At 56.7% G+C, this 22,332-nt stretch overlaps 1 protein-coding gene and 1 long non-coding RNA gene across 11 annotated transcripts in view; one reads left to right on the top strand and one right to left on the bottom strand.

Moving 5' to 3' along the window:
* Positions 1-33: 33 nt before the first annotated feature.
* Positions 34-21,798, bottom strand: GPRC5C (G protein-coupled receptor class C group 5 member C). Of its 9 annotated transcripts, XR_014257694.1 has the most exons (7): positions 14,715-15,085; positions 7,980-9,065; positions 5,117-5,211; positions 3,002-3,151; positions 2,347-2,435; positions 1,775-1,824; positions 34-1,361 (listed from the first exon to the last, which is right to left on the bottom strand). XR_014257694.1 is itself a non-coding variant. In XM_082442446.1 (6 exons), exons 1-5 carry the CDS (start codon positions 21,726-21,728, stop codon positions 2,385-2,387), a joined length of 1,425 nt encoding a protein of 474 aa, XP_082298572.1. In that variant the 5' UTR covers positions 21,729-21,798; the 3' UTR covers positions 34-1,361; positions 2,347-2,384. The 9 variants fall into 9 exon arrangements, 8 of the variants coding, with proteins under 8 accessions (XP_082298572.1, XP_082298574.1, XP_082298575.1 ...); XM_082442446.1 differs by lacking the exons at positions 1,775-1,824; positions 14,715-15,085 and adding an exon at positions 21,686-21,798; XM_082442448.1 differs by lacking the exons at positions 1,775-1,824; positions 14,715-15,085 and adding an exon at positions 16,189-16,383.
* Positions 14,949-22,332, top strand: part of LOC309650740 — a 31,422-nt gene continuing 24,038 nt past the window's right edge. For both annotated transcript variants that reach the window (XR_014257695.1, XR_014257696.1), the window contains exon 1: positions 14,949-15,035. This is a non-coding gene — a long non-coding RNA (uncharacterized lncRNA). The remainder of the gene's footprint in view (positions 15,036-22,332) is intronic.

The following is a 22,332-nucleotide window of genomic DNA, read 5'->3' as shown; positions in this document are numbered from 1 at the left end:
TGGCGCTGCCAGGACTCACTCGAGACTATCAACTCGAAAAGCGAGATAGAGCCTTTATTCACTGTGAGGGATTTGGGGCTACTAACCTAGATCACAAGGAGTCCGGGGCGCTCAGAGCTCCCCCCTCCCCTTCCATCAGTCTCTGCAGGGCCTGTTCACCCAACTTAGCCCTGGAGAAATACGCTGGCGACAAAGGCACAGGTGCTGGGGGCAGGGGGGTGGCACTGGGGTGGGGGTGAGGGCTGTGGGACCGCCTACGGGGTCAGCACCTGCGCCGTGCTCATCCTCCCTCGTCTCAGCAGGCAGAGGTGAGCTACGGGGACACACCTGGCTTGAGCCCCTTGGATGAGCCAGCTCCGGTACCCAAGGGCAGGAGGCCAAGGAGACACTACAGAGATCTCGTTCCCACGAGTCGAGCCGTGTGCACATCTTTGTTGGTGCCAGCATCATGCAGGTCGCCAGGATGCCCCCACTTCCCTTGGTGGCCATCAGGACCTGGTGGAGCATGTCATGGGTGATGACAGTGGCACCAGCACTGTCGAGGTGCCCAAGGTGAGGCAGAAACCTAGCCATCTGCCCAACAGGAAATGGCACAATCTTCAGTCCTGGACACCACTTATCGCAGGGGCTGTCCCCAGTCCCACAAGTCTCAGTCCTGGGAGAGGCCTAGACCCCGGTCCATCTGGCCCAGGACTCTCAATTGACCCCTGAGAATGCAGCCCTACCCCCTACTTTGTGTCTTGATGGGACCTGGTTCAGTGAAGGTATCAGGTGGTGATGCAGAGGGGCTCAGATCCAGGACCCACAGGCCAGGAAGAGAGGCATGATCTGTCCAGGTCTCGAGTGAGCTTTGCCCAGCTCAGCGGCCTTCCACCGTCCAGGTGGTGGCAGGAGGAGCTGGTGAGAAGGGCAAGGGCCAGCTTCGCCATGGTCTGGCTTCGCCTTGGAGCAGGGTGGGACAGGCTGAGGCTGGAACCGAAAGATGGCCAGGAAGGATGGCCATCTGGAGACCCACAGCAGGGGGGCACAGGGGCTGTGATGTCGGGGGAGGGCGTCCAGAGGGAGGCTGGGTGTCTGCAGACCGCTCCTGTGGTCTCAGGTCACTTGGGGACCAGGAGAGGCTGGGCTGGGCAGGAATTGCGGGGGCAGGGAGGGGGGTTGGCCCATAGCCCCAGCCACGTGCCCCAGGGTTCCACACGGCCCCTGACTCCACTGCTCCAGATCGGTGGCCTCTGGGCCCTTCCCGCTCCAGTGACAAGGGCCCTGCCCAGCCTGGACACAGAGGAATGAGGACAGCAGAACGACGTGCGGTCCAGGGAAGAGGGCGTCTACCATCTTGTATTATTTTTCGGGGACTGAGCCTAAAGTAACCAGAAAGAACAAGTGTTTGAACAACGAAGGAAAGGGTTCGAGTCTCCAGGGGAGTTGGTGCAATCTGACATCGAAGGAGAAGTTTGCTTTTTTTTTCTTCCAGCAACCTTTCTCCCCTCTTCCAACAGAAACATCTTTTCCCTACAACCGGTGTCAGAAAATAGCTTCTGGCGAGTTGGGGAGAAACATTCCCAAACCTGGGAGGAGCCGACTTGGCAACCCCCTTGCAAAGGGTCAGAGCACCGCTGCATGTCTGAACCCAGGCCACTGAGACCTGCTACAAGTCAGAGTCTTGCGAAAGCCTGGCCAGTCTCAGCATGGCTACTTCTAGAGGCTCTGTGGCCTCTCTGGGTCAGTCTGCTTACCTGTCAGAGGCGGTGAGAGAGCTACATTGATCACTTACCCCCAAGGCCCTGTCTAACCCTAAAATGGTCTGGTTCTGGGATTTTGACTCTGGAAAAGGGAGAGAAAGTACTTACTGTGCTACCCATCTTTCAGGGGCAGCCCCCAGGATTCAAATGAGCCACTGTGGAAAGGTTTTACCATAAAGGACTGAGCAAATGGGCATTTAAATTCCTGCCCAGGAGTGAAACCAACCAGAACCTGGCCCGCCCCTTCCCACCTTTGAAAACAAGTCCTGGTCCTCTGCGAATCACTCCCGGCCACAAACACACACACACACACACACACACACACACACACACACACACAGTGTGATCTGAGAGATGGAGCAGTGGCTCCTCCACCCCATCCCCTGACGGATCTGCACCACCGTTCCCACTAAGGGGCTGAAGCCAGCCCATCTTCCCTTACAAATACCCTCCACAGAACTCCCTGCTCCGTTCCCCCGGCCCCGACCCCAGTGGAGGGCATCCCAGAGGAAAGCTGCCTCGTTTCACACAAGCCCAGATGCTGGACGAGACCCGAGACAGGAGCCAGGCCCAGAGGTCCATGCTGATCACATGGGACACGGACCCAGGCTTAGCTGAAGAACTCTTCCCTGGGGAGAGGTGTCAGCTACTTCGTTGCACAGAAGGAAAACTCAGCAGCGGATTTCCTGGGAGCTGGATTCAGAGGGAGGAGGAGAAAGAGGAAAGGCCCACAGGCCAGGGTGGAGGAGCGGCTCATCGGACACTGAGAGCCCAGATCAGACACGACATTCCCAGGAGAAGGGTTAATAAAGCAGAAACGTGTTTATTAGGCACCCTTGCCCCTCACAGAGGAGCGAGACCCAGGACAGAAGCACCTGGGACATCTCTCAAGGTTGCAGGAATCTCTCCGAAGACTCCAGAGACCGTAGGTGCTGACTGGCCGCCACTATTTGGCTGGAGCGTGGCCGCCGCAGGTGACCTTGACACGAAGCCAGGTGACCCTGACACGAAGCCGGAGTTGGCTCCTGGACTCCACGAACACTGAGGAGTGGGTGAGGGGCACGGGGACGCCCAGCCGAACACTGGCAGATGGGGGAGGGCCTCCAGGCTGAGGCCCATGACCTGTCCTGAGCTGGCGAGGGGGAGGGGGAGGGGAGAGCACGGGCTCCCAGCAAGACCCTCGCCCGGGGCCAGGTCCCCAGATCTGCCCGCCTCCTCCTGGTGCCGACTCAGTCCCACACGTAGGGGTTTCTAAAGACCTGAGAGTTCTTGCCTTCCTTCGGCAGGGTGGCATCCTGGTGGCTCTGGGCTGCGTAGATGTCTTCGGCCCGCAGGGTGGAGTTGGCACTGCCCATCACCTGGCTGTTAGCAGTGGCCCGTGGGAGGATGACGTCGTAAGCTCCTTCAGACTGGAGGGAAGAACAGGCGGCCTCACAGCTGGGTTCCGCCCGGGCGGATGCACACACGCTCCCACTCCGCTTCCTGCAGGGCTGCGCTTGCAGCTCCCCCTTCCCTCCCTGTCCTCCCCCTCCGCCCCCTTCCAGCCGGGCCTGGGATGGATGACTCTGGAGTCTGGAAACGGAGGAGCTCACCTCTGACCTCCAGCCCCTTATCTCACCCTGCAGAGGGCCACCCTCTGGGCATGGAAATGAGGCTCCCGGCCACCTCCACGGTCCGGGGCTTCACACAGTGGATGGCTCTTTCCAAAAGGATCTTCCTCTCAAGCCCTGTCCCCCTCCCTAAACCTTGGGGCCCAACAGAGGGTGAAACACATGGGGCTTCTGTGACCCGCCCGGCTCCGCTCCCAGGCTCCCTTCCTCCAAGACTCTTACCCGAGTACCCCCGGTGGCATTACATCCCCCCAACAGCATCATGGCTGGTGTGCCGGGCCCAGAACACCCTTCTGTCAGGCCCCAGGCATGTCACACGTTTCTTATCTAGCAGTCTGATTTAGAGACTTAAACCCCGAATGGTTTGGGGTTTGAGAGTTTTAAGTTTTGGAGACTTAAAATCCAAAGTCTCTGCCTGGATCCTGGTCGGAGCTGTGTTGGTTCTGTTCCTGTGCGGGTGAGGCTGAGGCATGGGTCCCAGGTCCCACCCTGGAGGGAAGGTGAGCCCCAGGCCCCGCCTGCCTCATCCCTAGGCAAAGAGCTGCCACCAAACCCCCGCAGCTCCAGGGCCCCAAGCCGCCTTCTGAATCAACTCAGACCCGGGTGGTCCTCCCAACCCATTTACCATCTCCAACTCCCCCTCCCCACGTAGCTCCTGGAACATCTAGATGGAGGACGGGTTCTCCAACCTGGCTGTGCGTCAGAATCACCTGACTGTTTATGAAGCCACAGCCATGCCTAGGGGGCCCCACCCCGCGGTGATCTGGTGAATGTTTAACGACCCTGATCTGTAGTGTTGGCAGATCTCTGTGGGCGGTTACTCCCATCATGGCTTGGATAACTCCAAGTTATCAAGGTGACATCACTGAAGAGATGTAACTATTGGCTCCATCACACCCCTGGCCCTTGCGCCTTTTTAGCAAGTTCCCAGGGGATGGTAACGCTGGGGGTCGAGGGACCATGTTTTGGGAGCCACCATTAGATAAAATCTCTGTTAGTTCAGATCCTTCCTGAAGGAGCACGACTCCATGCACAGAGGTAGGGAGGGGTGGCCAGGTGGGGCACCCTGGGTGTCTGGGCGCTGGCCAACTCTGCTCATGCCCTTCTGAGATTCATTCCTCGGCCTATCCTGGCTCCTGGCCACAGCCTCCCTCTCCTGGAACCTAGCTGCAGGTTCAGGGTCCGGAGAGCGAGGGGTCTCCCCAAGAGCGACTGCCAGCCATCCGGGGAGGAGGCACGTATATGGAGTGAGTAAGACTCTAACCCACCGGCTTCCTGTTCCCACCCGCCCTCCCTTGGCTAATAGAGCATCTGGTTTCCAGAACCCAGGGGAGGTGTAAGGTCAAGAGCTGCTGCCTGCTGGTGGGGGGAAGGGAGCAGGAGGCCCTCTCGGGACAGCTGTGGTCGAGCAGCTAATACCTACCCAGACCTGCCCTGTGGTCCTCTGTCCACCAAGAATGGCACCTACCTGGCTGAGGCGCCCCCCTTGTCCCCCCCTAAGCTGCTTAGGGGAAAGCTGGCAGCTCCCACCAGCTCAGAGAGAGACTGTTCTGAGCAGCTGTCCTCAGTGGGTGTTTGACGCCCCGACGACACAGGGCAGACAGGTCCCGCCACAGTGTCGCGAAAGGCAGAGGGAACATCAACCCCAGGAAGAAGGCATCAGGAGCCGGGGTCCCGGGCTCCCGAAGGCTGACGCATTGGATGCAGAGCCTGCCTTCTCCCTCCCGCTTCCACCCACCCTGCACACCCGGGGACCCCACTCACCGGGGCTTTGTGCATCAGGGTCATCTCGGTGGGCTGGTACACACCGGTCAGCAGCTGCCCGTTGTACCCGCTGTACGGTGACACTGGTCTCTTAGCTGCAAGGAAACACAGCAGCTGTTCCGGGCTGGACTTTCAGCTCCCTTTCCTACTCTCAAGCAAGGCTCCCCAGGAGGCAGGGAGAGGGAAAAGGGGGCTAGGCCAGCCCTGGGGCTGAGGCTGTAGGTGTACCCCACACCGTGGAGCCCAGCATCCCTTTGTTTGGATGCACAGAGAGCACAATGCTTGCCTTCCCCTTGGGCTTTCCTGCAGCACGAGACCCCCTCCCACCGAAAAAACGTCCCGTCAGCAACCTTCACATCCCCTTCCGCCCTCTGGGGCCAGAGGCCAAGAGGGGCACATGGACCTTCGGCCGCCTTCCAGGATGGCCAGCCTCCAGCTCTGGCCTCTCCTGCTGCGGGCCAGCTGCCAGGCGCCAGGGTAAAAAAAGCAGAGACCCCACTGCCCAAGAGTCTGCATGGGGCAGGGCTGGGTGCTGTTTGCCCAGGACCCAGAGCTCCACCAGGGGGACTGAAGGCACATCCTGTCCTGTGGCCCCTTGGCAAGTTTCCAGAACTATTTTCAGCTCTGGGAACACTTCCCTGTGCCTTCGGGGGTGTTGATTTCCCGATCTGTCCTGCGCTGCTGGGCGCTGGGTCGGAGGAAAGCTGCTGACCAATTCTGAGGGCCGGGGAGAGGGCTGAGCCGTGAGGGCCGGGGCAGCGGATGCCCGTCTCCTGCCGGCTGATGGCCCTGCGGCTCTAAAGGGACCACAACTCTATAGGGCTCCCTAAGTGCTGGGCTCACTCAATTGATTTTTCCATTTAGAAAAAATAAAATAAAAGGAAAAAAAACCCTTACAGGCCCAGAAGTGTTTGCCTTGAGGACAAAGGCTGAGAACTCTCTGGCCCGGCAAACAGGCAGCGGGTGACAGCAAAGGTGGGGGCCGCCAAGGCTCCTCCCAACATTCGTCCCCAACCTCACCAGCTGCCCCACCCTCCCCCCTCACTTGGCACCAGGCTGTGCGGATGCCAGGGGCCACCCCGCTGGGCAGGTCAAAGATCAGGGCCTGACGGGGTGAGGATCACTCCTTTCCCCAAGGCAGGGATCACAAGGATCGCAGCTTGTAGAGAAAAGGCAGAGTTCTCATTCTGAAACCTCCCCTGCCTCTGCCTCTGACCCCTGGCAGAGGTCCCAGAGGTAGCGCTCAACAATCAGCCAGGTCAACTCTTAAGCCCCCAACACCTCGATCAGCAGAGTAGGGGGTCAGCGTCCAGGCTTTCCGGGTCACAGCAGATGAAGGGGCTGTGACCAGCCGGCTAAGAAAGCACGTGAGACGCATGCCACAGGGCACATCCGTAAAGGCTCAATGCCTGGCACTCAGTTTGTGCTCAATAAACGCTAATGGTCCTTACAATGAACAAATGCCAGAAAAAGGCTCCTTCCTTAGGGAGCTGGGAGCACGTCTGGCCAAGTCTCCTAGAGAATGGCCACCCCCTCCTGCCTCCCAAGCTTTTTCCGACGGGGGCTTGACCCAGGCTGCAGGGGCTTCTCTTGCCTTCTTGCCGCTTCCACCTCCGAGGCGCCCTCAGCTCCAACCACCAAGGCTCTGGGGCTGCCTGGCACCTCAGGAGAGGCCCATCCCATTAACAAAGAGCCGGGGCAGGAGCTTGGGGACAAGCTGGCTATCGGATAGTGGGTGCTGCTTAGATCAGCATGTGGCACACGCAATTTTACGAAAAAGAAAAAATTTTGAGCTGAAAAGACTTTAAAAGGAAACTAAGACTATGGATATGTACATAGTGGAAAAACAAGCTCTGGAAGGATAATAATAATGACAGTAAAATACTAGTAATACACAGAGCTAATAGCTAATACTTCTAGAGTATCTTCCAAGCGCCAGAAGATGCATTAATTGAATCCTCAAAAGAATCCTATGAAACAGGAACCATTATTATCCCCATTTTACAGATGAGGAAACTGAGGCTCCTAGCAGGAAAATATCAGTCAACAGTGATCAGTTCTGGGGATAGAACAGGAGGGAATGGGGTAGAACTGACAGTGGAGGGAAATTTTACCTGTAATGTGTAAAATTTTACAACGAAAATATATTCATGAATTGCACGAGTATAGGAAAAAAATCCTTAAGAAAAATGGAATTTAGAGGACTTCCCTGGTGGCACAGTGGTTAAGAATCCACCTGCCAATGCAGGGGACATGGGTTCAATCCCTGGTCTGGGAAGATCCCACATGCCTCGGAGCAACTAAGCCTGTGCACCACAACTACTGAGCCTGCACTCTAGAGCCACAACTACTGAGCCTATGCGTCACAGCTACTGAAGCCTGCGTGTCCTAGAGCCCGTGTGCTGCAACTACTGAAGCCTGCGTGCCCGTGCTCCGCAACAAGAGAAGCCACCACAATGAGAAGCCCGCGCACCGCAACGAAGAGTAGCCCCCGCTCGCTACAACTAGAGAAAGCCTGCACGTAGCAACGAAGACCCAACGCAGCCAAAAATAAATAAAGAATTTGTTTAAAAAAATGGGATTTAGGGACTTTAAGGCAGAAAATTCTGGATAATCTCAGGAACCTCCCATTTTGCTCAGGAGACCAGCCCCCTGTCCTGCAGTAAACCACCTGGAATAAAAGGGGACCTGGGGGGAGTTCCCTGGTGGTCCAGTGGTTAGGACTTGGCACTTTCACTGCTGTGGCCCAGGTTCAATCCCTGGCTGGGGAACTAAGGTCCCACAGGCTGCATGGTGTGGCCAAAAATTTTTAGAAATTAAAAAAAAATAAAACGGCACCTGGGGAGGGTGTCCCATGACCCACCTGAGGCTGGCTCGTCCATGGAAAATGCCTTGTTTTCCACAAACATGCTCTGGCCCTTCTGCTCTTTCAGGATGGTCTCGTAGCCCACGCCCCGGGTGGGGTACAGGTCCCCCTGGTAGCTCTGCTCCGGGCTGGCCTTGGTCACCTGGGAGACCTCAGGGATGACATAGAAGAGCACAAAGGCCCAGGCATTGGCGGCGAGGGCGATGGCCAGCGTGGGGTCATCCCACGCGGGGCTCTTGCGCTGCTGGTTGCCGTAGGTGTACATGACCACCCACGCCACCCAGATGGCGATGGAGGTGGCCGTGGTGAGCAGCACGAAGACCCCGTGCTTCCGCCAGCGCTTGAAGCGGCCGCACAGGGCGGGCCAGGCCCCCGTAAAGGCGCAGGACAGCAGCAGCATGACGTAGATCAGCGCCATGACAAAGTCCACGTTGGCGATGGCACAGGGGGAGGCGGTGGCCCAGCCGGCACTGCCATTGGCCGGAGGGCCACCCTCGCCGCCCCCTCCCCGCACCAGCGTGATGATCAGCCACTCCGTGTTGATGATCACCTCCACGAGGCTCAGCAGCAGGGCCACGATGAAGACCACCCAGCCCCGGGGCCCGTGGTTCTTCCGGACCAGGAAGTTGAGGGCTATCACGTGGGCCACTAGGCAGGAGAAGCAGATGGCGAACAGGACCCCAAAGAGGAAGCGCCGAGAGGCACAGGTGGAGAAGTCAGGCTTCACCACGCAGGCAAAGACGAGGCAGAAGAGGCCCAGGGTCCCCAGCAGGAAGAACACCTGGGTCCCCAGCAGGCTCCGCTTCTTGGTGTCCTGCACGAAGGGGAGGCTGGCCACGAGGATGATGGTGAGGACAAAAGTGGTGACGACGCCCGCCCCCGCCACTGCCTCCAAGATGATGCCCCAAGCCCCGGAGCGGTCACACAGGTTGTAATAGAGGGGGCTGAGGTCCGGGCTGCAGCCAGATGGGGCGTGGTTCTGGGCCTGGGCCCCTGGGAGTAGGAAGAGAGGCAGTCCCAGGCACATCAGCACCGCTTTCTGGATGGCCATGCTGGCTCCCAGGCCAGGCCCCAGCTGGGTCCCTAGAGGCGGAGGGGAGGAAAGGCAAAATCAGTCCTCCAGGTCAGACTCTGACACACAAGGCGCCGTTCCCCCCATCCTGAACCACGGTACACTGATCTTGCCTGTGCCTCTGGGCTTCAGAATCGTTCTTAACACGGAACTCCTGGGCCTTGTACCAAGTGACCAGAGAGGCAAATGAGATGAAACCCGAGTGTCATCCCTGTTCCCAGTCATGGAAAAGGAGGAAACTGTGCTGAATTTTCAGGCCCCTCTCCCTCCCCCAAATCATAACCTGGGCCCAGATATTCCCTGAGCTCTTGCAGGTGGGCTGGGGGCTGAGGTTTGTGAGCAAGTTCACTCGGCACTCAGTTCCTCTCTGCCCCGGGACTTCCAGAGTTCAAATGGCCAGACACCACGCCCCTCCACTCTGTCCCTGTGATGCCTAAGTCTACGGCAAATCAGCCACGCATTCATTCATTCAGTGAGTATTTAACAAGCACCTGTAACAGGTACAAACTGCAACTGGAGAAAGTGAAGAGATGATTGAAAAGTAGTACGTATCAACACTTTGCCCCTGATGCCTCCCTACCACTGCCCTTTTCTGCCCTTCATTTTCCCACTTTTAGTGCCAACGCTTCTCCTCAGAATCCAAAGTTCTTTGGAAGCTCAGTTGCTAGAGTCTCAAGAATAAAATCAACGAACTTCTGGGACTTCCCTGGTGGCACAGTGGGTAAGACTCCGTGCTCCCAATGCAGGGGGCCTGGGTTCAATCCCTGGTCAGGAAACTAGATCCCACATGCAAGCCGCAATTAAGAGTTCGCGTGCCTCAACTAAGGAGCCCACCTGCCACAACTAAGACCCAGAGCAACCAAGTAAATAAATATTAAAAAAAAAAAAAAATCAACGAATTTCCCAGCTAGGGAGTTAATGACTTAATGCAAAAATCCTCCTATGAGGCATTAACACTTTAAAAGCAAGAACCAGGCAACGGCAAAGCAAAACCCAAAGAATTAATCTATAATGGAAGACGTTGAGGCACTGTAGCTAGAAGGCAAGAAAGATGTCTTTTATTCACACCAGGAAGGTAACTTACTACTGCAACAACTCACTGGACCGGTCCCGGACAGCAGCCTTACTAAATGCTGTAGACTGGCACCAAAGAAAACCAAACCCCTGCTCTCAATACCAACTGGATTTTCCTTGTATGAAGTGGAGGTTAAGAGTGTGGCAGGTTAAGAGAAATTAAAGACCAAATCAGTGAGTTTTCTACCCAAAGACTTTAAATTTACCTGGAGAACAGAACATTTAAATGCTCTAAAAAGCAAGTCATAAATTCCAAAATTCTATGAAATGCAGGGACTCCACATTTAAATCACCCCTTATTATGTTCAAGTAACTAGTTGTAACCCTGCCTCTTCCTCTCTCACCTCTTGGACCCAGGAACTTTCCAGAAAGACAGCAACCAAGCTTTCCTGGGCTGATAGTGACCACTAGTGGCTGGGAGGGGAATGGCATGATCCGACTTTCCCACCACCTCTCTTTCTTCCCATTTGGAGGTGGAGTGTAGATTTGCACACCGCTAAGCCCTTAATGTTTTCACCATTCCTGGTTAGTTAATGTATAACAGGCAAACAGAACTGTCTCTCCATGATTGAGAAAGGGAAGGACACTGTTACTAAGTCAGAGGAAATAAAACTCACAAATTAAGTGAAACTGACATAATAAAGAACAACTTTCAAAGTCCTTTAAGATATCCTACATGCTCCTTGAAAATATTTTAGGTCTCTCAGCCTTCCCAACTACCACCTCATCTGTCAATTAAGCTTGCTTTTCCCCAAACAACACCTACCATTAACTTTTAATAAATTAACACTCCTTTGTGAATTTATTATTGTTTTCCTAAATAAATCGTACTGTAACGCAGCTAGTTTCTCTCGACTTCCAATGCAAAAGCATGTTTCCCCTACATCACGATTTAAATAAGCTCTTGTAGGGGACTTTGTGTAATAGCAAATCAATAAAGCACAAACTGTACTTTATTTACAAGGGCTGGGAAGAGAAAAGAGGAATCGGAGAGGGCTAATGGATAAGGAATATTGAACCACTCCAGGAGATAATTTATGGATAACGTGCTATGGGATCCTAAGCATTCAACCCCATCATGAGTATTTCTGGCTCACAGCAAAACAGCTAGACCTTGGGGTGAAGTTGGAGATGTGGTATGAACCCTGAGAATGGTCACTCAGACTTAGCCTCTGGCAATCTGCACATCTTCAAGAGCTGCTCATTCCATCTCCCTCCGCCAGCTCCCAGTTTAGAACAGACAAATATTCCAAATCAGCAAATATTTACTGTGCGTCTAGGGGGACCAGGCCCAGTAGTTCCCCGAGACGCACAGTGGAAAATACAAAGATGAACAAACACAGTCCAAAAGGTAGGTCTACAAGAAAGCTACCCAAAGAAGAATAAGGTAAGTGTCACACAAAAGAATTTACCTCTGGGGAGAGAAAAGTGCTACAGGAACACAGAGGGGGAAGCTCTTCCCAGCTGAGGGGGTCAGAAAAGACAGAGTGAAGAACACCTCTCAACAGCATTTTATTCAGTTTCTAATCAAATTCACCAAGTATGAACTGAGTCTGTAAAGGGAGGTTGCAGCTGGCTGGCTACAGATTAGAGACACTACAGGGAAGGAGTTTAGGGCTTGATTCTAAAGGCAGTGGGGAGCCACTGAAGGCTGTTTTTTGCATGATGAGGGCATAACCAGGGTTGTGCTTTAAGATTTGATTCTGGCAAAAAAGCACAGGCAATCGATTTGTTGAGGACACATTCATCCCTGGCTAAAGACCAAGGCCAAAGGTAAGGCCTAATGGATATCCTTTCCCAGATAAAGTCTAAGGCCTGGCTGGATGTGGGGGAAAGAATGCTAAAAGTCCACGCTACAAGTTCAAATCTTATAACGGCCATGTCATTACAAAAAACCAAGCCCGCTCCCATCTAGTCTGCGACCACTATGTCAATCCCTCTTCTTGGTCTATCTTGCTCTTAGAGCCATACCTGCCCGTACCTTGCTAGAATCCAACACCTCATAAGAACTTGGGCCAGGGCCAGAGAAGCTTCACAGCCCTCACCCCAATTTCCTTCTCAACTTTGCTGTTGGCCCTGGACCTTACCCTTCAAGCCTGTCGGTCCCACCAACATGGGAACTTCAAAGTGGGGGAGTGGAGAGACAGGCAGACACCAACTCAAGTGGGGAAATTGGACCCGTTGGGCTTGGCTCTTGTCCACTGCCTGGGACAGCGACCCTTGGCGGCCACCAGGAGACTTAAAGAAAGCTCAGCCCAGTGTCCTTCAACATCCAGGAATGCAGATTCAGCCAGCCAAGGGATGCTGTGTTTGAAGATGGCGGCCAAGGGGGAAAGGACTTGGATGAAACAGACCAGCTCTGCCTTGAGACCCTCCTTCCTGCGGGTCCCTAGAGCCTGCACTTCCAGGCTGTCTTCTGAGCCTTGATCGTTAGAATCGTGTGCGTAGGCGTGTCCCCTACCTGGCTGTAAGGTCTGAGGGGAGTGAACAAGACTTGTTTACCTTAGCATCCCCTGCAACATCTAGTCTTGCACTGAACATAGTAGGCATTTGAAAAGCATTCACTGAACGGATTTGGTACCCATTTCTCCCCATCCCAGTCCGGCCTCTTCATTTTAGAGTCACGTCTCCTGCTTTAAGGTTCTCAGTAGGGGAGACTTCCCTGGTGGCCCAGTGGTTAAGACTCCGAGCTCCCAATGCAGGGGGCCCAGGTTCGATCCCTGGTCAGGGAACTAGATCCCACATGCCACAACTAAGAGTCCGCATGCCGCAACTAAAGATCCCGCATGCCGCAACTAAGACCTGGCACAGCCAGATAAATATTTTTTTAAAAAAAAGCTTCTCAGTCGGACCAAAGAGGGGGACCTCCTTCAGTTCCATGAGTCCCCCCCACACTATGGCCGCAGCCCAGCCGAGCTGCAGATTATTTTCTGGACAAAGGGGCCCTTTTGCTTCACCTCCCTGGAATCAGTTATACAAGTATTTTTAATCACCTCTGAAATCGGCCTTTCCCTAGGCTCAGCCACTCAGCCCCCAGCTCAGGTCTGAGTCAGCCCAATCCAGTTCCAGAATCCCCTTCCTCCCTCTTTCCCTCTCCCAGGGGAGGCAGAGAGACCTCAGCAGAGTGGTGGCTCGGAGGCCCAGCCAGCCCCGACTGGGCTTCACCCAGCAAGGATGAGGCAGCCAGGCCTTCTCACCTTTCCTCACTCCTCGACCATCTACACGAAAGCCTGAGAACCATCCTGAAAAGGGCAACATGGGCTTCACACTGCGGCCTTGGTCTGTCTCCTGGGCTCAAAGGGACAGAGTAAGATATAGACCCACAGCCAGGTACCTTCAAGGGTGCCATGACCATGTAGAGGTCCCTCTCCGAGGCGCCTAGCAGAGCCACAGAGGAGCCTTCTTCCTCCCGGGTCTGCCGCCACTCAGCAGCCCATGGAGAGAGACGGGTGGACCCACGGGCAGCCTTCCCACATCCTCCCCTTCTCCCATCCATCTCCTCCTTCCTCTACGCCCCTGGTTAGGTCCTGTCATCTTACTCCTCTGTTCAGGGGACTCTGGTGTTTAAACCAACCAATAAGAAGAGGGGTCGGAGATGCCTGTACCTGTACGGGGCTACTTCAGTGCCCAAGTTGGGAGGTGGGGTCGGGGGTGGGGTAGAGGGCTTCCAGGAACCCCAGGCTTAGCCCTTCACACCGAGGGCGGATATTTGGCCCCCAATTCCCTGAGCATTCTGAAACACGTGAGTCCTCAACCCAAGGGTCCGCTCTAGAAAGCCACTCCGGAATGCGCCCCACCCCCCAGCGGCACGCCCTCCCCCAGCCACAGATAAAGGCCCAGGCAGGGAACCTCCAAGAGCACAAAACCCGATTTCAACATATTCTGGTCCCTGAGCTTTAGGATCAAGAGCGTGGAGTTTTTTCAATGACTGCGTTTTGCTGGGTTTAAAACTGTGGGCCTGGGGCTGGAGAGGCGCAACTCCACCTCCGCGGCTGGGAAGGGCGCAGGAGACCCCGTGGGGCGTGAGGGAGGAGCGGGGAAAGGGAAGGGATCTAGAAGCCACGCCGCCAAAGGTACAGGGTCTACGATTGACCGAAATTCCGAACTTCCCGCAGGAAGATTGAGCCCTCCCCTCCCTACCTCTCGCCGGGACCGGGGTCCACACCCACGCTCCCCTGGATGGCGGAACAGAAAGAGCAGAGGGGCCAGCCTCTCTCCCATTTCCTCTGGTCCCAGAAACCTGCCCTCCCCATCCACGGTAGCGGGCCGCGGAGAGGGCGCCGGCCCCCCAGTCACTATTGGCCGCGGAGTCACGCAGAGAGGCTGCGAGGGCGGAGGGGGTAGTCCTTGGAGACCCCGATCGTGGAGCTCTCCCTCGCCGCCAACTCCGAGCCCAGCGCCGGGCTTCCCACACCCCAGCCTGCTCGGGTTTGGAAAGTTTCTGCGAGCGAGCGAAGTAGGAGCGGTGTCCTCCGCGCCCCGGTTCTCCACCCCTGGGCCTCAACCCTCGCCCACTCCCCACCAGCCCGACCCCAATCTTCCCGGCGGCCGAGGGGAGGGCGGAGCGAGCAGACTGCAGCCCTTACCTGGGACGCGTCGCCGGCCCAGCTCCGGCGCGGCGTTTGGGGCCAACTCCAGGCGGGGCGCGAGCGGGGGGGTGAGAGGGACTCGGCGCAGAGAGCGGGGCCAGGCCCCACCCTGGTCTGAGGTGGCGGGGCTCAGGCGGGGGATCGGGGCGCAGGGCCTGCCTCTCCCCGGGACTCGGAGCTGGCTGCGCTCCGTCTCTCGCCCTCGCGCTGGCCTCTGCCCGCGCTCGGCTCCTTTCTCGCCGCGAGGGTGGGCCGGCGCCTGCATCACCGTGACATCACCTCCATTCAGGGGCTTATCGGGCGCCCGCGGCGCTCCAGGTACGTGCAATCCGCTTACACAGTAACAAAGCCCGGCCGGCCCTCCCCCCACCCATCCCCGACTCACCTCCAGGCTCCGACTAGACGCACTTTCCGGCAGGGGAGGGAGATCGGAGTTTCTGGCCAAGCCGGCTTGTGGGTTGCTGCTGTTTACTGCCACGCCCCCGCACGCGGGCGCGCGCACACTCACGCGCACCTACTTTCGGGACTCGGTTTTCTCTCCGGAAAGCGATTTGGGGTGCAGCCCAACACAATTCGCGGGCGGGGTCTCCCTCTCCGCAAGTCCCAGCGCGCGCGCACACAAACGCGCGCGGGGGCCACCTTGGTGCGTCTCTCCGGGGCGGACACCTAGTCTTTGTCACCTTCGTCCTGGCTCTCTCGTGAGACACACGCGGGGCACAGTTCGCCGCTCCGGACTAGAGCGAGGCGCACGCTCAGATACCAAGTATGTCTTTGTCGCGCCTTCTGCGCCCCCTGCCCTCCCCGAGCTTGCACACGTGGACACACCACACACCGAGCGTCCACCTCTTGCACGCGCGATCCTTCCCCGGCACCCGGGTCACCAAGTGTGCGTGGGAACGCCACCGCGCGCGCCCCTAACGCCGTGGGCCGGGCCCAGAACCACTCGGGACCGTGGGCAGAAGTCGCCCTGGGTCCGACTACCCCGCGCCTGGGTTTCCTGCGATCGCCCGGGACTCGGTCCTCCTTAGCGCGCGCTCCCCTCCCCGTGTCCCCGTTACCTGTTCGGACCTGTCCTAATTAGCCTTCACGGTTCAGTTCCCCGAGGTACAGTGTTTAACCCGGCCCCCGCGGTCTCTGCGCTCCGGGACACATCGGCCTGGCCACCGAGTCCTGCCCCTCCCGCCGCCCGGGGACTTTTCCACGAGTTCGAGTTCCCCCCTCCCCGTACCCCAACCTCACTCCCTCTCCCGGGGTGCATCAGAGGGTTGCCACCCTTTCCTCTCCGGCCCCAGGAATCAGCAGAAGGGGAACTGCAGAAATGGGGAAGCGAATCCAATCTAGGATCACCCCGGCCCAGTAAACAAGAGATTTTCCGGCTGCCTTCCCCCAGGGCTGCGGGCTCCGCGGGAGGTGGGCTACGCAGCGGGGCCTAGTTGGCAAGCGCCGGAGGCCCGGAGGGGCCGCGGCGCACCGAGAAGGGAGTGCTTGTTGCGCCTGGCCGGGGCCCAAGGGACGCGGAGGCAGGGCCGGGCGCCGGGTCTCCGGGGTGCTGGTTCTCGTGACGCCGAGTTGCCTGGGGGATCGCCAGCGGCGCGCGGTCGGAGTCAGCCGGTGGCCGGGCGGGCGGCTGGGCGTGTTGGTTCTGCCCGGAGCGCCCGGGAGGAGGGCGGGAACCGTGGGGGGAGGCGGCTGGTCTCGGGCCCGGGGTAGCAAGGTGGGGGAGGGCGCAGGCAGAGGGGAGGGGTACCTCCCGGGCTGTTTGCGTGCTTCCATCTATGACAACCAGAAGTCAAACTCCCTGAATCACCCGGAGCTGCCGGAGCGATAAACCCCAGGCCAGCTCCTCCCCTCGCACACCAGTTTTCGGACTCTTGGAGGGATTGTTTGCTTAGCAGCCTGGGCTGGCGGTGAGGCCCTGCTTTTCTAGAACCCTATATCTCTTCCTGCGCCTGACCCTCTCTGGCTGGCCTGGAAAATGTGAGGATTGAATTGTTTCAATTCTTTTCAATGTTGAGAGGAAGAGCGCATTGCTGTGCCTTTGGTCTCCTTCCCCTAACTCCACCTCCTGCATCTCAGGGACCACCCCCCCCCGCACACACACACACCGGACGTGAGCACGTGCATACGTGTGTAAGGGCCAGGCGGTGGGGGGCCCACCCTGAAAGGGGGAGCAGTAGGTCAAACCTACGAGAAACAGATCAGTCACTCTGACCTCTGACTAGTTTTCATTAACTAGGCAACCAACGCTGAAACCAGTTTGCTGGGAGGGGTCCCTCATTAGCATACGTTTAAAGCCAGATCTAGGAGCCTGGGAAAGGGGTGGGGAAAGTAGTGGGGAGACCAGGATACAAGTGACCTCAGGGAGACACAGGTGAATTCAGGATCCGTCTCGATTCGTGGAGAACACCTTCACCCTCCAGAGACTTCTCCCATGAGGCAAGTCTCCCCCCTCCCTCCGGGCCCAGGCAGGGGCCAGAATCGGGTATCCGGTGCCTGGCCACCCACTGGCGGTGGTCTGGAAACAGGCCTGGACACCTCAGTGGATGAGCTCCGCCCCCAGCCAGCCCTGTGCCGTGATGGCAGTGGAAACGTAGGGCCGTTTTCTGAGAACGGTTTGCTCTCCCCGTTTCCACCCCATCTCACTCTGGAACGGGATATGCCTTCAGGACAAAGCAAGGCCCTCGGGGCAGATGACCTGGGGCTTCTGAGGCTCCAGGATCCCTGGTACCCTTGGCTTTAATCCCCCAGGGCCTGTCAAGAACAGGAACACTGGAGGGTGGAGATCCTGAGAGCCCCACCCGCAGCCCTGGGAGCCGGACGGCTGTGGGTCCTGATGGACACGGCCAGTGGCCGGGAGAGAAGTTCGGTGGGAGGTGTCATTGCGTCAAAGACTCCAACCGCAGACTCATCTGCGCCCCCAGATACCCTTCGCCCAATGTAATAATACATAGGCATGTAATACATAGGCCTTTATAAACTCCCATCTTCACCAGAAGGTAACACTTTGAGAAGTGGTCCCATAGGGACACTGCCCCCCCCCCACTGTTCAGAGAGATCTTGGATTAATGAATTGTGTGGATGGTGTCTGTACCCTCCCTCCCAACATGGTGCGTGAGTTCCTGTTGGCCGCCGGCCGATCGGAACTACTTTATTCATTGGAACAATTCCTTTTTGAGCTGCTTGAGTCTAAGCTAGTGACAAGGCCCAAGGTGGGGTGCAACTTTGCCACTTGCCAGTTGTATGACCTGGACAAGTCACTTCACTGCTCTGAGCCCCACTTTCCTCTACTGTAAAGAAGTCAGGATAGCACCACCCCCAATCCTTGCTGTAACATCCAAACGAAGCCATGTCTACAATGGGCCTCGCACAAGCTTGGCACTCAGATGCTCAGTAATCAGCCTCTCCTTTCCTGGTCCATCCCCTCTGAGCCTTAGCCCTGACAGTTAAAAAGGCCTAGCAGTGGGAATTCCCTGGCGGTCCAGAGGTTAGGACTCCACACTTCCACTGCCAGGGGCGCAGGTTCAATCCCTGGTCAGGGAACTAAGATCCTGCAAGCCACGCATTGTGGCCAAAAAAAAAAAAAAAAAGTCCTAGAAGTGTTTAGTCCAAACTCTTGTAGAAGCTGCTTCTCCAACATTCTTTCGGTCCTGTTTTACCATGATCGGAGTAGCCTCGCTGTGCCATGCTCTGGGCTTCTCCTCTGCTATTCCTTTCCTCCCCCAACCCCCTTTCCCTGTCTGACCAAAGGTTTTTAAAACCTGCCCTGCCTCAAAGCTCAGCTCCAGTGTCCCTTTCTCTGCCATGCTTTCCTCACCTTCCCCAGAATGAGCTGTTGTGAGCTGCCCTGTTTACCCACAGCCTAGTATGCATTTGTTTATTTATCATTTATCTCAGTGTATCTTAGCCTTCTCAGTTCTTGTCTTCTCAAGAGCAGGGACATGCCTCACTCATTTTGTTGTTCCCGATATCTGGCACCGAGCCTGACACTCGGTAGATCCATTTATTCTATGGTTTGAACCCAAGCAGCAAGAGTTGAGACATGGCCCCTGGAGGGCAGGCCCCTGCTGACCTTCCCCATCACCCTGGGGTGGAGAAGGGGGGGACCACTGCAAACACCATGCAAACAGGGCCGTACCTGCCCTGCCCACTGGCCACAGGCCTTCCTGGGAAGCAGGCAAGCCCAGTACCTGCTGGAGACACCACCTCCCCAGGGCCAGCAACGCCTTGCATTAGAGTGCAGCGTAGGGGGCCTTGGCAACCCAACTTGGGGCACTGGAGGAGCAGGTGAGCCGGCCCCAGGGGTGCTCGAGGTCAGTTCTGCTCCCTAGAGGGGCTTCCCTATTGCCTGGGTAGCAGGAGTCCTGGATTGCCGGTTCAGTGTGCAGAATCTCTTTCAGGAGCCATTTCCTCCTCCGGGGACTGGGAGGCCTGCTTCCCCCTCCCTAGAGGGTTGAGTGCCCCTGGTCTTGGCGCCTGGCCCCCTGGGCCCCGTGGAGCAGGCGTAGTCCCTCGCTGAGCTGAGGGTGGGGCTCTTGGCCCCCTGACAGGTAGGCGCCTGGAATCTTGCGCTAGGCAGCTGGGTGCCCCCAAACCAGCTGGTAAACAGATTTTGCATTTGACCTCTCCTTGCTCCCGGGCCCCGCATTAACTGGCTACTGCCCAGGCTGTGGTGTCTGGCTAAGTTTCCTCTTCTCTTCAGCTCCTAGGACTGCCTGCTTGGAGCAGCCTGGTACCAGCTGGCATTTTGAGAGGACCCAGGTACCAAGGTGGCCCCTTAAGAAGCAGGAAGCCAGGGGCCAGGTTGCAGGCGAGATAAACACCTATTCACCACAACCCGCTGCCCATGGATGACCCCTCTGGGAGGGTACCCGGAAGCGGGCCTAGGGCAGAACCTGCTGGAATGTCACCTGACGCTGAGCCCGTCCATGGCGGCCACAAAATCTGCCTCTCCCTCTCCCCCCCTTCCCTGCCCATGGCTCAGTGGCCACTAACCAGCTCCCTGTGGAAGGAGAGAGCTGCATTTTCTGAGCTGCCCAGGTCTGGAGAACCTCCGTCAATAGACTGAGTGAATCTAGGAACCAGGGTCAAGGCCAAGTGTCCAGGGATTCAGGCCCCTCAACCCGCCCCTTCCAAAAACAGAAAAGAAATGTGTACACAGCAGTGTTTAGTCCCCCTTCCCTTCCTTGAGGAAGAGTCTCCCCTCACACACCCCCGCGCCCCCCTTGTGAGAACATTTCAGGGCAAGCGCACCCTCCCACTGGGGTTACACACACCCAACCTAATCACCCTGCCTGCAGTCTTCCTTCTGTTCCCTGACACCTCCAGTCACCTGCAAACCCCCTCTGCTGTGGGGCATTCACTGACTTCCCCCTGGCATTCTCAGCTCCTAAGACCTTCAGTGGTTCCCACTGCCTCTAAGTAAAAGATCTAACTCCCTTGCCCAGCATTTGAGGCCCCTGCAGGCTGCATTCAACCTGGCCTGGCCATCTCCTCTCCCTCCTCTTCCCCACAGGAAACGGCCACTCCAGCCTGAGAGGTCAGCTCTGGGTCTGGCCACCGGACTGACCTTCCTGTGGTTTCACTCACAATGTCCCCCACTCTCAATCCAGGACGCCCCTTCCCGGCCTCTCTGAACTGTTCCCCCTTTAAAGCCTTCTGCTTCTCCCAGAAGCTTTTGCTGGTGACCCCGCCCCATAGACCTCCTTCCTCTGCTCTCCCAAAGCTTCCCCTCTAGCATGAATTTGCCAATCTTGCGCTGCTTTGCACGGTTAATTATATTTTATACATAGATATCTGGCCTCCGTAATTCCATGATAGGCTCAGTGGGGAACAGATTTCACGCCTAGCCTTCCCTGCAGCCCCTAGGATAGTTCTCTGTACGCATAATAAAATGGGTGGAATGATGGGCCAGACCTGAGGGATGCCGTCAGCCTTTTCTCGGGGGAAGGGGTGGGCTCCGGGCCTAGGCTTGGCCTTGCTGCTGTCCTGAGCTCCGCACTCAGATCCCTGGCTCCCAGAATCCCAGGCCGAGAAGCTCAGAGAAACACAAACACTGGCTGATCTAATAATGCAACAACACTCATAATAGTTTACCTCTGTGTAGCACTGTACAATTTTCCGTGTCTTTTATATATATTTGATCTTGACAACCCTAGGAGTTCAATTTAAAACTGAGGTTCATAAAGGCTAAGGGACTAGCCCTGGATTAGAACCCATTGGTTCTAACTGTGCTGGACTGGTTTTAATTTCGCTGTTCTATGTCCCAAAGCGCTTTCGTATCTCTTATGTAGCTCATTTTCTGCTCTACGAATGTTTGTTTATGTACACGTCTTATGTCTTCAACCAGGGTGTAAGCTCTTCGAGGGCCTCGATCAGTTGCCAGCGGGACTTCCCTGGCGGTCCGCACTTCCACTGCAGGGGTCACAGTTTCGATCCCAGGTCAGGGAAGATCCTGCATGGAGTGCAGTGCAGCCAAAAAAAAATTTGCGAGGGAATAAATAGATGAAAGATCTACATGGGCCAGTACAGGAAAAGGACACTGGAAACAGAGCTGACCAGCTGTCTAGTCTGCAGCCTTCCTTCTCAGCCACTCTCCCTTCTCCCAACAATCCCATCACCTTCAGAAGCCAGCCTCACGACAGCGCTGCACTGGGCAACCGCCTGGCCTGTGGCAGGGCTGTGTGTCTCCCTCTCTGCCCTTTCTCCCTTCTTCAACCCGGTTCTCCTGGTGGCCGCCAGCCCTCTGTGGTCGTGTCCTCTCTGTGCACACTGCAGCCTGCCCACCTTCAGGAACTCTCAGCCCTTCATCAGCCTCGCCAGCCACCAGCCTAGATCACCCAAAGCCCCCACCCCTTCGCCTGGGATTTGAGGGCACCCTGAGGGTCCTTCCTGTCAAACTCAGCCAGGACCCCAAGGGGACGGGGGGAGAGTCAGGGTGCCACAGGAGAGCCAGACTTGCCTGCACTCACCAGAGATGGCACCTCCAGCAGGGCAGGGCCAGCCAGCTGGCATCTGGGTGGAGTTCAGTCCCAGCTGTTCCGGCCGCTGCTTGAGGCTTGACTCCAGGTCCGTTGCCGGAAGCCCAGCTGCGGTGCAGCCCGAGGCTGCTGGGAACCGAGCTGCGCTATTCTGGGACTGTGATGGAGCTCCGGGACGCCTGGCAGCAGCTGAAATTTCAGCCCCTTCGGTAGACGTGCTGTTTGCCTTCCCTCTGATGATAAGGCAGAGTTCAAATCATCATCCAAAGTTCAGAACCACTGATGGTGCATTTGAGTGTCTTAATAGCAGTTGTGGTTTTGCTAAAGTGGGGACTGGCCATAAACAATCTATACTTCAGCCCTTGGATACGACAGCCTTCATTCTTGCTGTCACTCACACCACACAACCCGTAGTCATTTTCCTTTAGTTTTATAGTTTGTCCTCATACCCACTCTGCCACATTAACCCATCCACTGGCATTCTGGTGCAGTCTCTCAAATTTAAATCCAATGATGGATTTCCTCTGAGAGCCTTCTCCCTCCCTCCCTCCCTCCCTCCCTCCCTTCCTTCCTTCCTTCCTAAATTGAGACTGGAAGATTTGATTCTGCAGTGCAAACAATCAAGTATGAAGACCGAG

The sequence above is a fragment of the Balaenoptera physalus genome (genome assembly GCF_965194825.1).
Source record: "Balaenoptera physalus genome assembly, chromosome: 20".
In the NCBI taxonomy this organism is placed as follows: Eukaryota; Metazoa; Chordata; class Mammalia; order Artiodactyla; family Balaenopteridae; genus Balaenoptera; species Balaenoptera physalus.
Note: the sequence above shows the minus strand (reverse complement) of the source record. Positions and strands in the feature narration are given on the sequence as shown.